The sequence below is a fragment of the Geotrypetes seraphini genome, chromosome 8 (assembly GCF_902459505.1).
Source record: "Geotrypetes seraphini chromosome 8, aGeoSer1.1, whole genome shotgun sequence".
NCBI classification, from domain to species: Eukaryota; Metazoa; Chordata; class Amphibia; order Gymnophiona; family Dermophiidae; genus Geotrypetes; species Geotrypetes seraphini.
The window spans coordinates 131561722-131578466 of NC_047091.1; the positions used below are offsets into that span (position 1 = coordinate 131561722).

The following is a 16745-nucleotide window of genomic DNA, read 5'->3' on the forward strand; positions in this document are numbered from 1 at the left end:
GTACAATGGCACCAGGCCGAGGGATGCTTCTCTACAGATAGGGGGCAGGCTCTTAGCATTTCTTCCCACCTGGATTCATATTTCATCCAACCAGTGGGCTACAAGCTGGAATTTGCCCACCCTCTGGTGGATTGGTTTATGGACTCTCCCACAGGTCGCCTGGACAATGTGCTCAAGGTTCAAGTCACCGTTCAGAGCTATTAAATGAGCTCAGAACCTACAATTTTGAAAGTAGAAGGTTCCTAGCTCAGCTGTCCCAAGTGTTATACAAAAAACTGCAAGAGTTGTTTGATTTTAAATCAGTGAACCTTTCATTAGTTCCCAAATTCCTTGTGTAATTCCTTGCACCCTGGTGTTGACCCATGGATTGATGTAAGATTGACGGCTGTAAGGGTAGCAATTCCAAATCTCTTCCCCATACTTCTTATTGCCTCCTCCTGGTCCTGAGTGACAGGGCCCCAAAATTAGGACTTTCTGTGTGCTACCATCAAGCACAGAATCCTTCTGGCTTCTAACATTTCTCACAAATAAAATTTGATTAATAATTTCTAACTAGTCAGCTGGTGGTGTCAATGTTTTTTATATTCTGACCATCACTAGATAAATTAGACCTGAATATTCAATGCTGTGTTATGTCTGGCACTAGCATTAAATAACTGGGTCTGACTGGATTGCTTCTGGCCACTGGGACTTATGTGTGTCCCAGCTGATATTCAGTTGGGACTAGAGAGCTGCACGGGAACGGGGACGATGGGAATCCCACGAGACCCACAGGGATCCCGCGGGTTCCCCCTTCGGGGCGCGGGGATCCCATGGGGACGCCCCCTAGGGTCGCAGGGATCCCGTGGGGACGCCTCCGAGGGTCGCGGGGTTAGATGCGAGGCTCGTCTTCTCCCTACCTGCCCTGCCGCAGCACACAGCCGATCAGAACGGAAGTCTTCCATGATGTCAGCGCTGATGTAGGAGGGAGGGCTTAAACAAAGACCTTCCTCCCTCCGACGTCAGCGCTGACATCGGGAAGACTTTCGTTCCGATCGGCTGTGTGCTGCGGTCGGCAGTGGCGTATCAAGGGGGGTCGGGGAGGGCGGTCCACACCGGGTGCAGCCATAGGAGGGGGGTTGCACAGCCGGCCAGGTCCCCTTACCTTTGTGGCGCTTCCTCCGACCGACCGACAACAGGCCCGGTCCGACAAACCTCCCTGCCCTTTCTTACAGCAGCTTCAATACTCCAGCTGCTGTAAGAAGGTAATTTAGATTCGCGGCTACAGGGCAGGGAGGTTTGTCAGACCGAGCCTGTTCTGTTATCAGTCGGGCGGGGAAGCTCCACAAAGGTAAGGGGCAGGGAGGGAGAAAGGGAGGAAAGGTGGAGTGGAGAGGAAAAGATGCTTAAGGTAAAACTGAGGGGGGAGAAGGACGCTGAAAGCACTGGGGAAGACAAAGGGGTGGAGAAGGACACTGAAAGGACATGGGGAAGACGGGGGGGGAGAAGGACGCTGAAAGGACATGGGGAAGACAGAGGGGGGAGAAGGACATTGAAAGCACATGGGGAAGACAGAGGGGGGAGAAGGACACTGAAAGGAAATGGGGAAGAGAGAGTGGGGAGAAGACGCTAGCAGGGAAGAAGTCAGAGATGCCAGACTGTGGGGAGAGGGGAGGGAAGAAGATGGGTGCCAGACCAATTTGGAAGGGGGGAGAAAGGGAGAGGCACAGTAACAGAGCAAATGGAAGACGCAGAGAGAAGAGAGATAGTGGATGGAAGGAATTGAATGAGAACATAAGGAAAGCAGAAACCAGGCAACAAAGGTAGGAAAAAAATTATATATATATATATATACATATATATATATATATATATATACACTAGCTGATGCCCCGGCGTTGCACGGGTATTTAATTATAGCAATAACACTGTAAATAGATTCAAATAAAGATACTTTATAGTGGTGAATGAAATTATTTTTAACAGCTTTATAAAAAGTACAATATTCAAATTATAATGTGAAATATTTGACAAAATGAATACAATACAACTAACACAAAACTTGATTATAAACAACATTTCTAGTTTCACCTCCAGGAGCAAGAACATACAAATTCTTGGGTGAACCCACCCTTGAGCAAGCAACATAGAGTTGTCCATGGGAAAAACAGGGGGATCTTAAATCCACTCCACAGTATGTAATAGTCTGTCCCTGTGATTTGTTGATTGTGATAGAGAATGCAAGTCTCACTGGAATTTGCAATCTCTTAAACTGAAAAGGAAGATCTGTTGGAATAAGTGGCATCCAAAAGTTTCAGTATTGATTTAAACAACTCAATATGTGGAAACTCAGGTTGAAAAGAAACTCCATGCAGTTTTTTCCCGGTTCAGAATGGAACCTGTGTTCCTAGTTCAGCATATGTGAGTACTCATGTAATGTAATAACATTATGAACTGGGGTGCATAAAGGAAACAGTTACAAACACAGTTAGAACATACAAACTCTATATGTATGGTGTCCGTGGTAGAATAGAAATGATGTCTCTAGTGGTTATAGTGTCATAGAAAGTGTTTTATAGTTGGAATTACTGTGAGAATGGCAGCTTTTTACATCCTTTCCATTGACATCAATGGGTGAAATCTCAGTTTCTGTTTGTAGCTCCGCCCACGTGTGCAGGTGGGCCGCGAGACCCCCAGAACATATCACCCCAGGTAGTGAGGGATCTGCATACCAAGTTTCGTTCAATTCGGTCAAGCCGTTTTTGAAGTACTGTGAGAATGGCAGCGTTTTACAATTTTAGCATTGACATGAATGGGTGAAATCTGATGTTCTGTTTGTAGCTCCGCCCACGTGTGCAGGTGGGCCGCAAGACCCCCCAGAACATATCACCCCAGGTAGTTGGAATTACTGTGAGAATGGCAGCTTTTTACATTTTTTCCATTGACATGAATGGGTAAAATCTGATTTTATGTTAGTAGCTCCGCCCACGTGTGCAGGTTGGCTGCGAGACCCCCAGAACATAACACCCCAGGTAGTGAGGGATCAGCATACCAAGTTTTGTTGTAATCGGTCAAGCCGTTTTTGAATTACTGTGAGAATGGCAGCTTTTTACATTTTTTCCATTGACATGAATGGGTGAAATCTGATGTTCTGTTTGTAGCTCCGCCCACGTGTGCAAGTGGGCAGCGAGACCCCCAGAACATATCACCCCAGGTAGTTGGAATTACTGTGAGAATGGCAGCTTTTTACATTTTTTCCATTGACATGAATGGGTGAAATCTGATTTTCTGTTTGTAGCTCCGCCCACGTGTGCAGGTGGGCCGCGAGACCCCCAGAACATATCACCCCAGGTAGTGAGGGATCGACATACCAAGTTTCGTTCAAAGCAGTCAAGCCGTTTTTGAATTACTGTGAGAATGGCAGTTTTTTACATTTTTTCCATTGACATGAATGGGTGAAATCTGATGTTCTGTTTGTAGCTCCGCCCACGTGTGCAGGTGGGCCGCGAGACCCCCAGAACATATCACCCCAGGTAGTGAGGGATCTGCATACCAAGTTTCGTTCAAATTGGTCAAGCCGTTTTTGCGTGATCGCGGCACATACATACATACATACACACATACATACCTCCGATTTTATATATATAGATATATATATATATATATATATATTTTTTTTTTTTTTTTTTTTTTTTGCTTTAGGATAAAGTAGTATATTAGTTGTGTTGATAAAAATTTATAAACATTAGAGGCTCTGGTAGAAACCCATTTACAAAGTATGTAATCTTCCCAATTAATATTTCCAAATTAATAAAGTCTTTTTGCTTATTTGTAAATGGGTTTCTACCAGAGCCTTTAATTCAGGAGCATAATTAAATGAAATAAATATTTCTGTAGTTTATAGGGATGGGTGGGGATGGAGGGGATTCCTCGCGGGGACAGGTGGGGACGGGTGGGATTCCTCACGGGGACAGGTGGGGATGGGTGGGACTTTGGCGGGGACGGGTGGGATTTCTGTCCCTGTGCAACTCTCTAGTTGGGACCCACATAAAACATTTATGTTGATCCTGGCTGAATATCAGTTTGGATATGCATAAGGGACGAGGACTTGTATACTGCCTTTTTGTTGCTTTGGCATTTCAAAGCTGGAGAACTAAATGGCTTGCCCATGGTCACAAGGAGCAGCACAGGGATTTGATCTCACAACCTCTGGGTGCAGAGACAGCAGCTCAACAAGTGAGCCACAGCACTATGTCCATTCCCCTACAGATTCTGATCCCCCTTCAAAGAATAGCAGCAACTCTTCTTCCCTCCCTCCACCTCCCAGCAAACAATGTGCACCTCCAATAGCACCCTCTCCCTTAGGCCTACCTATCCGTCGCATGCCCAGTTCTTCCTGCCCAGACCAGCTCCAGCATCCAAATGACTGCTGTGACCTCTAGTGGTAGTTTTGTGGTAGTGCTATTCATGCAATCCTACTTGCCTATACTTTTGCTTCATCATCTACAGCAAAGCTTATGATTATGTGGATCATGATAGCACAAATGGGAATACCCAAACACATAACTCAACTGATAAAGAGCCTCTGTGAAAATCAAGAAGCTGCAGTGAGAACTGAATATGGTAACGCTGATTAGTTTTCAATAAAATGTAACGTCAGACAAGGATGCAACTTGTAACCTTACCTGTTCAGCTTTAATAAGTAAGCCATCTTCATAAAAGTAAATGTGGAAAAAGAGAATATTGGTTTCAAAGTTAGCGGTCAAAATATAAACAGCTTGTGCTATGCAGATGATACAAAGAAGACATGCTGTATCTACTGAGAAAAGTCAAAGCTGAATGTCATAACACGGGATTAGAACTGAACATAAACAAGACGAAGATCATGAACATGGAAAATGAAGATTTTGAGCTTGAAGGCAATAGAATAGAAGTCGTAAAGGGCTCTTTTGTAAACAAAGAAGCAACTAGCAGGGAAGAAATACTCCGCAGAATAGCACTTAGTTGCTCTTCAATGAAGGCTCTCGACAAGTATTCAAAGGCAAGAAAATAACACTCAAGATCAGACTTATCCATGCACTCATTTTCTTGGTGGTCAATTACAGATGTGAAAGCTGGACACTATGGAAACAAGACAGAAAGAATATTGACTCATTTGAGTTTTGGTACTGGAGAAGGATTTTACGCATGCCGTGGACAGCCAGAAGAACTAACAAATCGATTCTGGAAGACATTAACCCAGCTATGTCAGTTGAAGCCCAAATGATGAAGTTACGACTGTCTTATTCATTTTTTTAAAATTTTTTTTTTTAAATCATCTTTATTAAGGAGTCAACGGAAAACAGAAACAGCAATACCATAGAATGCTCTTACACAAACGTTACAAAAAGGCAAACAGCAGAAAACAGAAGGGCATCATAAAAAGCATCATCAAGCCGCATTGTATGAAAGCCATTCGGCTAGCAAAAATTCAACTACACAAATACCTAAACAATGGCACAGGAGTGTAGTAGTAGATAGTACCGAAATAAAGAACCAGTCCATAGAGACAATGGGCTCCTTTTACTAAGCTGCGCTAGCGGTTTTAGCATGACACTACAATGCCGTGGTGCGCTAGGATCACTAACGCTTCCATTGAGCTGGCATTAGTTTTTCCGCATAGCGTGGGGAGTTAGCATGCGCTAATCTGCAGCGCATGCTAAAAACGCTACAACAGCTTAGTAAAAGGAGCCCAATATGGGCCTGTTCTCCCAGACCCCACTTTTCGCTATACCCAAACATCTCCTTGGCAAACCACCGTACATGGAGAACACAACTCGCAAACCAACCCTCATTCAACAATCACCCATGGAACAGGCATTTCCCCCCCTACCATTTACGAACACCCCTCCTCACCAGGGCAGGATTAACCAATAGGGCCAAGTAGGCACGTGCCTAGGGCCCGAAATGGTCAGGGGGGGCCCGATGAAGGAGGGCATCAACATTGTTTTTTCCAAACAGCGATGGGCCCCTCCAACATCGATCGGCAATGCGGCCCCCCCAATCGGCAACGCAGCCCTCCCCCATCGACGGAAAGTAAGACAAGCAAGCAACGCGGGTAAGAAAGGCAATGGGAACTGTAATTGTGCAAGCGGTGCTGCTTGCCCAAAGCTTCCCTCTGACACAGCTTCCTATTTCCGCCTGGGCGCATGGTGGGGCAGGGCAGGGGGCCCAGTGTAATTGTGTGCCTAGGGGCCCTCGACAAATTTAATCCTGCCCTGCTCAATGCAGGGTTGAGGGATACAGATAGAGGTAGAGATAGGATTATGAAAGGGTATAGATAGAAGCATAAGGATCACCTTACAGGTCATGGACCTGATGGGCCGCCGCGGGAGCGGACTGCTGGGCGCGATGGACCTCTGGTCTGACCCAGCGGAGGCAACTTCTTATGTTCTTATGCTCCCCACCCCAAATCAAGAGACTAGAGGAGATGAAAGTATGCTTTCCACAGTGCTGTGTAAGCCTTGGCTTCCTGATTCATGGTATGTTTATAATAACAAAGTTTGAAACGCCCTACTTCACCCATTTGCTGAATCCATTCCTCCACTGGTATGGCCTCATCCTGCGTCCAGTGCTGCAAAATAAGTTGTTTTAACTGTTAACAGGGTCATATAAATGAAGCGCCAAGAGAAAGGGTCAGGCCCTGTTCCTCCAACAGGGTCTGATCCCCTAACATCAAGGTTTTATAATCCCATTCCAGCTCCCGTTGGAACACCAGCTGAAGCTGCGTGAAAGAGTAGTTCCATAAGGTCAGACTGGACCATTCCACAAAGGAGGGCAAAAGCGAGCTTGAGGCTTGCTTACATTTACTACACTTCGGGTCTTCCTATAATCACATGCTGGCACCCCTCTCTCTATGCACCCTATGTAAAAAAGCCCTATGTAAGTGCTTAAATTGGACTTCCTGTAGAGCTGCAGATCAGAAGAGAAAGATCATTGGAGAAGGACATCATGTTTGGGAAGATCGAAGGAACCAGGCGAAGAGGGCGACCTGCAATCAGATGGTTGGACAGGTTGAAAACAACCATGGGGACTATCACCACTGGACTATCATAAAACCAATTTCTTTATAGATCTGTAATTAATCAAATCGCTATGATTCGAACACGAGTCGATGTCACCTAACACTTGCCCAGTTACTTATGTGGGCCCTGGAATTGAATATTACTGGTACCTGCATAATTTCTGTCTCTGTAACACCCCTCTCCTGCCCACTTTCAAAATGGTTCATAAGTACTGATGGTGGCACTGTTCGGTTAAGTGCTGCTGCATAGCAGCAGCCAGCCTGCTGAGCAAGATAAGTGTGCAGGTGCCTCTCCTGGGATTGTGTACTCTGTGATCTGATTTTAAGGTTTTATAATGCTGTTTTTTTAAATTATAAGGTTTTTTTTTTGTTGTTTGTTTTTTTTAAATTGGCCATTGGTACAGAAGAAATAAATGAAATAGATTTAGGAGTCTGTTTTATTTTAGTTATTTATTTATTGAGCTTTCTTACGGTAATCACCTTTATGAAGAGATTCACCAAATACATTGCCTTTATAAAATAACATAAAATGGGCTACTTACCTATCTGTCATGTCATAAAATCAACAACAACACACTCCTAATTTGCCAAACAAATCCTAAACAGCCATGGCCCCCAGTGTGGCTAATCTTTATGTCACTAATTTTGAGGAACGTCTGTTATATCCATCTGCATGGATGATCCATATCGCCACATGGCTCCGCTTTATTGATGATGTGTTCCTCATCTGGACTGACACCAAGGCCAGGTTTTATGAGTTTCTGACTTGGCTTAACACTCTTGATAGGCATTTAAAGTTTACTGCCACGGTCAATACAAGCAGTGTCACCTATCTGGATACCAGGGTTAGCAAAGAGCAGGGTAAACTGGTCACTACTGTGTTTCGCAAACCTACGGATAGGACTTCATATTTACATTATACTAGCTGCCATCCTGTCCGGTTGCACCAGTCGGTGCCCGTGGGGCAATTCCTCAGGATTCGTCGGATTTGCTCATCATTGAGAGAGTATAAGGCTCAGGCAAAGGCTCTGTCTCTGCGTTTTAAGGCTCGTGGCTATCCTGAATGGATTATCAGAAGAGCGTACCGTAGAGCCCGCAATGCTAACCCTGAATTGCTAAGGGCTCCTGCTATTCGGCCACCTTTAGAGCAACAGGTGTGTGTCATATCATTCTCCAATCAAGCCCACCAGATAGCTAATATTGTGAGGAAGCATTGGCATGTTTTGGGACACCATACTATTTTTAAGGAGACCCCGTGTATTGCTTTTGCTCGTTCCAAGAACTTGAAGGACCTTCTGGCTACCAGGAGTCGGGCCCACAGTGGGGGCAGCCATCAACCATGTGGACATTGTGATATGTGTCATTTATCTCTGTCAATTTCTACCTGGCAACATCCCCGGACTCAACGCACTTACCACCTCAGAGCGCAAACTTCGTGTGATTCTAAATGGGTAGTTTATGTCACCATCTGCCCGTGTGGTTTGTGCTATGTGGGACGGACCAGCAGAAGTGTCAGGGTCAGACTGCAAGAATATAGAAGCCGGATCCGTACTGGATCCCAGTCTGCCCCTCTGGTACCCCACTGTGCTGATCTTGGTCACTGTTTTACTGACCTATCCTGGTTCGTGCTTGAGCAAGTCCCTTGGGACTTTAGGGGGGATCGACAGGCTCATCTGAATCTCAGGGAACAATATTGGATTTTTCAATTACAATCTGTTCAGCCGAATGGCCTTAACGAAAGTGTGGAATGGAATACCATTGTTTAATAGGGTTTTTGGCTCCTTTTGGATAGTGGATTTTGGATGCAGTGTGTGGTGTGCTTGTGTGTGTGTGTGGGGGGGGGGACTTTTTTGATTGTGGTGTTCCTATTGGTGGGTGTTCCCTTTTCCCTCCCTCTTTCCCTCTCCCTCTCTCTCTCTCTCTTTTCTGTGGTTCTGATTGTGTTGAGTGCTGGCACAATATGATTGGTTGGTTTGTGCATGATGTCATCTGTGGATCTGTTTTAGCCGGTGTGCTCTCCCTCCCGGGCACCCCGCCCTCCAGCCTTCCTCTCTGCTTGTGTTCTGTTGGAGGCCAGGTTCCTGAAGAAGGGCTCCTCCCGAAACCAGCGCGGTTGAACCTTTCCTCCTGGCGCGGTTTTTCCGTTTGTGTGACAGTTTTGGATAAGTATTGTTTCTTTTGGATATGTTTTTCACTTTTTGGTATGGTTTTTGACTTTGTTTGTGATTTTGTGTGAGCTTTTTGAGGGGGTTTGGCTGGCAGGGTCTGTGTGGGGGTCGCTCAGGTTGTTTGTGTTGAGTTTCATTTACTCACTTTGATTGTTGATTGGTTTGATTTTTGCACACACAAGGCGCTCGATGATGGTGTGCGGGTGGAGGCTTATTGCCTTGACCCAGAAGTGAAGTGTCGGAGCTGTGCTCCTATCACTGAGGGTTCACACTGAGAGCGCCCTATAACATCATATAATGTGACATGTTTTTTGACCTGTTACACTATATTTGGTTTGTAAGTTGTGAGCCAAGTTAGGCACTTTGAGCTTCCCCCTCGCAGACCTTGATGTGACTTGGTTGCCTTCCTTGTTTTTTCTATGTCATAAAATCAGGCAGGATCATACAAGAAAGTCCTACTGACTGGTATCCAAAAACGCAAATATATTTTCTAGTGCAAAACACATGAGTCTTGAATCAGTGAGTTATTCTCCGAGTTTCTAGAAGGCATCATCTACCTTTTTCTCATGGCTGCACTTCCTGCATTTCTGGGTTGTGCCCCAGCTCCTCACTTTTTCCTTCTACGAGCAAGTTGGAAGGTGTCTTTCTGATCTGTTCTGATTTGAATTTTTTATTTTGGGGGTTTTATCCGAATTGTGAGGCTTGTAGTGCTCCAGAGGTTATTAGTGCTACTGGGGCAGCTCTGCCTGGGAGAAGACACAGACTCTCTGGTCAGAGGAGGATGTCCCTTTTACGGGGCACCTGCCTGGTCAGCCTGCCTTAACCATTGGTGGCTCGGAGACCATTCCCCTGAGAGCAAGGCTCTTTCCTGGTTGTTACCAGGGCTTGAGTGCAGGCTTTGTGGCCCTGTGTCATTCCTAAGGGCTTTATCGGGTTCTTAATGAATGCTTGTAAATATGGAACTTATGCTACTGATGTTTCTATCAAAGATATTTATAGCTAAAAGGCTGAGTGCTAGTGATTGAGGTGCTTCTTTCTTTCAGGTGTTAATAAACGCTCTCTGGTTTGGCTATGACATTAAGAAAGCTGTTGAGGAGCCTCGTCTTCACAATCAGCTCCTGCCCAATGTTACACAGCTGGAGAATTCAGTGGAGCAGGTTGGTTTCATTGGCAATTGCAAAATAGACAGGGAATGGGGACACCAGTGGGTGAGTCATACAAGGTGCAGCCATAGCTCAGGATAGTCCTGTTTCCAACGAGCTAGTCATACTTTAGGGAAACAAATTTTGAATGACACTTTTTTTAAAATCTCAAATCTTTTTAAATTTCACAATATATATACATAGCATGACATGAAAGTGTTATAAACTGACCTGTAAACAGGTGTCTACAAATCAAATCAATGTTTTATACCACTATTAATCCCAACTCCCTTCTTGAATGACATTTGTATTAAAATGTTAAAAAAACCTCCCCAAATTATTACAAGAACTGGGTGGTGTAGTGAGGGTGAGTGGCACCCAGGGCACTGGCACCCTTCCCCTGCCCTATTCTCTAGCCCCCCCCCCCCCCGTCATGCGCATGCCTCCTTCCCATGTCCTTTTTAAATTTTCCAGGCATGAGCAGCATCACGAACTTGCTGCCTGCGTCATGTCAGCTGTCCCTCTGACATCACTTTCTAGGTGCTGGGCCCAGAAGTGACATCAGAGAGAGGCGACACTGACGTGGGCAGCATGTTCGTACTGTTGCTCATGCAGGGAAAATTAAAAAGGTATGAGGGAAGGGAAGAGTTGCACATGTGCGGCAGGGGGTTCAAGAGGATGGGTGCCAGCGCCCTTACCAGGACCGTGCCCAGAGTGGACCCCCCCCCTTACTACACCACTGTAAGAACTGAAATTGTAGGAAACAAAACATTGATGGTACGGCAATCTGGACAAATCATCTCCCACTGTATATAAGATTTTATACCCCTGCCCCTCCTCCATCAGTACCCCCAGCCAGAGCTTTGGGGACACAGGGATTGGATGAAGTAGATAACATGAGTAGGGAGGCACTGGCACCATGTAAAGTGTTTCATTCCAGCACCTTCCTCCTGCTGCTTTTAATTTTCATCTTAACCAGAACAGTCCAACTCTATTGAGAAATGACACCATAAGCCTTTATTTAACAATTATAGGGGGCAATTTCCCCATTTTTGTAATCATTCCTTAGAATCAGACCCAACATACCTGTATCTTAAAGTTTTGCCCTTCAGCATCACCATGAAACAATCCTAGGAACTGCAAATTCTCTTCCCTGTCTCAGGGGCTGGGAACTAGAGAATGACAAGGGGAAAAAAATATGTGTTCCCGTCCCCATGACTACCGTTCCTGTCCTCGCCCCGTCCCTGTGACCACTGTTCCCGCTCCATCCCTGTCCCTGCCCCATCCCCGTGACCACTGTCCCTGCAGCATCCATACAAGCCTTAGTACTGCAATATTTAGCTTATTCTTTCCTTATAAATCAAAGTTCTGGCTGCTGAACTAGAGAAAGAGATGTTAAGCTGACAGGGCTTTGTTTATAAATTTTTATCAACATAACTAATATACTACTTTATCCTAAAGCAAAAAAAGAGAAAATAAATAGAAATTATTTTTTTCTACCTTTGTTGTCTGGTTTCTGCTTTCCTCATCTTCTCCTCATTCAATTCCTTCCATCCACTGTCTGCCTTCTCTCTGCGTCTTCCATTTGCTCTTACTGTGCCTCTCCCTTCCATCTCTCCCTCCACCCCCCCAATTGGTCTGGCATCTCTGTCTTCTTCCCTTCCAGTGTCTTCTCCCCACTCTCTGTTCCCCATTTCCCTTCCAGCGTCTTCTCCTCACTCTGTCTTCCACATTTCCCTTCAGCGTCTGTTCCTCTCCACCCTCCTTCAGCGTCTGTTCCATTCCTTTCCACCACCACCCTTCCCTCTTGCCACCCTCTTCAGCGTCTGTTCCTTTCTACCGCCCTTCAGCACCCCTCACGCAGTCCGACCATCTCCCTCCCTCCCTCTTACCTTTTGTGGCACGTTACAATGTAATTTGTGCAAGCTGCCGGAGCCTGCCTGAAGTTGCGTGCGTCTGCGGGCGGAAGCTTCTCCTCTGATGCAACTTCCGGTAAGGGGGGAGGGAGATAGATGCGGCCCGTAGGTAGGAAGGAGGTAGGGGGCCGTGCGTTCCCTCCCTTAATTGCGGAGACAAGGCCATTCACCACAGTGGATGGCCTTGTCCCCATACCTGCAGTGAGCAGTTTCTTCTCCCCCACCATTTCGGCAGGTTACCCGTGGCTACCCGTGGGTAATGGCCACCGTGTCATTCTCTACTGGGAACTCTGCCTCTTTAGCTTCTGCAGCCCCTTGTGACCTGGGGAGTAAAGGCTGTGGTAGGATTCTTCCATGGTTTATCTTCTCTTCAATGGTAGAACCTTTCAGGTCTTGGGGCATAATTAGTTATCAGCTCACACAGGGTTCTATCTTAGCTCTTACATTGTTTAATTTGTTTCTGTCTCCCTTGTTTACTCTTATGCAAGGCTTTGATGAACCTAGTTTGTTTTGCCAATGACATTCAAATTGTTGCATCTATTGATCCTTTGCATATAGTATGGAAACTGATTTTATTGTAACCACAGAAAGGTGGTGTATAAAATCCCATCCCTTTTCCATTCCATTTCCTCCAAATTCTGTCACTTAACTCTTGTCTCTTAGTAGTTGCAAACCGCTTATAGGACACAAATTGAAGCTTAATTCAGAAAAATCAGTTTTTACATTACCGATGCTAAGAGCTGCAATATTTTTTTTTAACTGATAAAGATTTTCAATGCTTAATTCAGGGGGACATTCATAAAAGGGTGTTAAAAGTGTTAGCAAGCAATAACCGCTAAATATGCCCATAGGAATATAATGGGCATCTTTAGCGGTTAGCGTGCGCTAACACACTTAATTCCCTTTTATGAATTCCCCTCACTAATTCTCTACATTTTAACAGAATAAATTATTGCAGTTCTTTGCTTGCTAGGTTGAATGTTCGCTCAATGACAAATCATCAAACAGCTCAAAAGGCAGTAGTGTGTTTTGTGTTTAGGGTCAATAAATACGATCATGCCATTCCTTTATTGCAAACCCTCCACTGGTTACCTATTTCTCACCATTTTCAATGTAAGATGCCATTTTATTGTCTTATGATGACTTAAACGCAGGTCTTCCATATTACTTAGCTTTTCTTTTAATACCTCATTCTTCTACAGGTTCTCTTAGATCCACTCAGTTGCACCTTCTTTGTCTCTCCGTGCCTCTTGCATATTTGTTGATGTATTTGTGGAATGGACTTCCAGAAAAGATCTAAGCTTAATCTTAACTATTTAGGGGGAATATTTCCCTCACAGTGATTAGCGGTTTTTAAGCCACTTCCAGCCACGGGCTGCACTGAGCCTGGATATTTAATACTGGGTTATGTCCAAGCACCGGCATTGAATATTTGGATTATAGCAGTCACCCAGAAGCTAGCTGCCTACTAGTTGCTATTCAGACTGGTACAAGGTTAGCTTGGTGGATAAAGTTAGGACAGGCTTTTTGCTGTCCTAACTTTATCTGCATATTGAACTGGTTAAGAGTGGGCTCTGCCCATGCTCCATCCTGGAATGAACTGGACAGAGCCTTGGCTGTCACAAGCAATATTCAGCAGCTCTGCCTATTTAAGTATCACTGAATATTGGCAGATGGCCAGCTCAGTGGGGTTTACCAAAGCAGGAGCATGTCCTAACTGGACCCTTTAAAGTTTAAGAGGCCTATATTCAGACCACGGGAGTTAGCTGGGTTGACTACCGCAGTCACGTTGAGCCTAAATCAGGGGTGCCCACACTTTTTTGGCTTACAAGCTACTTTTGAAATGACCAAGTCAAAATGATCTACCAACAATAAAATTTTTAAAAACACAAAGCACACTGTACGCAGAGAAAATGTTATATTCAGGGTTTTTTTCAAAGAGGTCAAGGCAGATGATATTAAAATATGCAATGTCACCTCAGTAACAACTATATAAAAATATACCCCCTCCCCATTTACTAAACCATTACAGCGGTTTGTAGCACAGGGAGCTGCGTTGAATGCCCCGCAGTGCTCCCTGCGCTAAAAACCGCTATCGCGGTTTAGTAAAAGGGGGCCATAGTGCAAAATGTAGACAGCAAATATAAATTCTCAAAACGGACACATTTTGATCACTAAATTAAAAATAAAATAATTTTTCCTACCGTTGTTGTCTGGTGATTTCATGAGTGTCTGGTTACACTTCCTTCTTTAAATTTAACGGATAGGCAGTTAAAGTCAAACGCTATAGCTGATTATCCACTAAGCTAATATTCAGTGGCTATATGGCTATATTGCACTAAATATTTGTGGTTAGCTGACTTAGCACTATTTAACCAACATGAGCCATTTCTGGCCATTTAAGCAGTGCTGAATATCAGGCGGTAAGTCTGCTTTGAGAATGTGGTTGTTTATTCACATTTGTCTTTTCAAGCATTAGTTTTTTTCAGCATAGTTAGGGTAGCTCAGTTTCTCTTGTTACTTTTTTCTGTCCCTCCTTATGTCTTCCCTTTAGAGATAGGTTTTTAGATTGTTGTAGATACCCTTTTATGCAATTAATTCTTCTTTTTACTTTTCTCTTCATCTTCTATGCTGTTTGTCTGATTTATCTAATCTAATCCTTAGGTTTGTATACCGCATCATCTCCACGTTCGTAGAGCTTGGCGCGGTTTACAGTAGATGAAATAGGAAGGAACTACAACAGAGGGTTAGAGGTGGAAGTGTGAAGAATATTTAGAGGACTTGGGATGCCAGATACAAGAGATTTCTTGATTCCTAAATTGGAGAGAGGCTTACAATTTTTGAGAAAAGCCAGGTTTTCAGATGTTTCAGATATTTTCCTTTTGCTTTTATGAATGTTTTGCATACTTAGGGTTGCCAGATTTTATGATTGTAAAATCCGGACACCCTAGACCCGCCCCCAGACCTGCCAATCTCCGCCCCTGTACCCCCCTAGCTCCACTCCCTGCTGCCTGCTTTGGTCAATCACTTATTTAATAAACCTTATACTCTTTCTTTTGTTTCAGAGTATAGAAAACAGTTTAAAGGAGAGACATCATGAGATCACACATCTTGCAATTGCTGGGTCTGTTGTCCAAGCTATTTTGCGAACTGAAGGCAAACTGGCTGCTGCATCAGACTCCCGGAAAGGGGGTATTCCAGCTGGCTACTGACCTTTGGCTAAGTCAGACCCACTGTGGACCTTCTCCAGCTGGGATAAACATTAACCATAACTCAGGGATCAAGTCTTGCTACTGAAGAACATACATGGTAGTTTCATCAGAGACTCCCATACATAAATATATATATATATCTGTAAATCCTATGCAATGACAAAAGGTGTAAAGTTATCGGTACACCACCCTAATGCGTGCACACATGCACTTTGTATCCTTTTTCATCATTCCTGATCTTCCTTACCAGGCTTCTCCATGTTTTTGCCAGTAATAAATTGTCCTCTGGAGCGCAGATGCATGTCAGGGTTCAAGATTCAATTTATTTGCTATATCGCTAATCAAAAATATGTCTAAGCAATTAACAGAATAAAATAAATATATAAATCAGGGAAGTGTGTGAAAGGACAAAAGAAAGGATAGTGCAACGGACAATAAAGAAAACAATGAGAGGTAAAAAAAAGTTACAATTTCTTGTAAAACAATTTTTATTGAGCATTCAAAGCAGCCAGCACACAAGAATACAAAAAACAAGAATGCTGCATCTGATTTTCAGAACTAAAAAGGGAACACATTCCAAGAAAATATGGCTATTAGTCCCCTTAAAAGCATACAGGAGTATATATTTTAAAAAATCCCATATATTATTTAATAAACCTCACAAAAATTTGAATATGGGAATAAATGTTCAATAATATTATGATATATATTTAATTAGTGTATAAATGAATTGTTCAGAACCCATGTCTCCTGCAACAGAGTCACAAAAGAGTCAATTTAGGGACCATCACCACACTTCAATGTCCCCATATTGATTCTAGCTTCACTTTAAAATTATGTTACTGAAACTATTTGTTGGTGCTAAGGCACTTATCTGCTTATAGTTTGTTGAATGTTGCTCCAATTCCATTCATGCTATAGTAAATCCCAGCAGCTCAGCAGGAAAAACTCCTTTTAGTGCACACCACGTGCTTGATCAATAGTGCAATCAAAATCTCCCTCGTATCTTCCCATTGTTTGCTCCCCTCTACCCAGACCTGAATTTCGCCCGATAGGCGTCTTCAGGAGGGGTAGCAAACTAGTGTGACACATTCATGTCACCCAGCCTCCTTCTTGGAACACTGCCCCCGCACTTGCCTATCTCCTGGCTGGTTTCCACTCCTTACTAGGGAAAGCTATCCTTTCTCCACTTATGGCACAGCAGCCAGCTGACAAGATTAAGACTTGTCCTACCCTTTAACCTTAGAGAGTCATCTCCAGGAAGA

At 44.1% G+C, this 16745-nt stretch overlaps 1 protein-coding gene across 6 annotated transcripts in view; it reads left to right on the forward strand.

Moving 5' to 3' along the window:
- GGT1 (gamma-glutamyltransferase 1) overlaps positions 1-16413 on the forward strand; it is a 90813-nt gene extending 74400 nt beyond the window's left edge. For all 6 annotated transcript variants that reach the window (XM_033956478.1, XM_033956482.1, XM_033956477.1 and 3 more), the window contains exons 12-13: positions 10254-10367; positions 15334-16413. In XM_033956478.1, the coding sequence (XP_033812369.1) occupies positions 10254-10367; positions 15334-15480 (261 nt within the window). In that variant the 3' untranslated portion in view covers positions 15481-16413. The remainder of the gene's footprint in view (positions 1-10253; positions 10368-15333) is intronic.
- Positions 16414-16745: the final 332 nt, after the last annotated feature.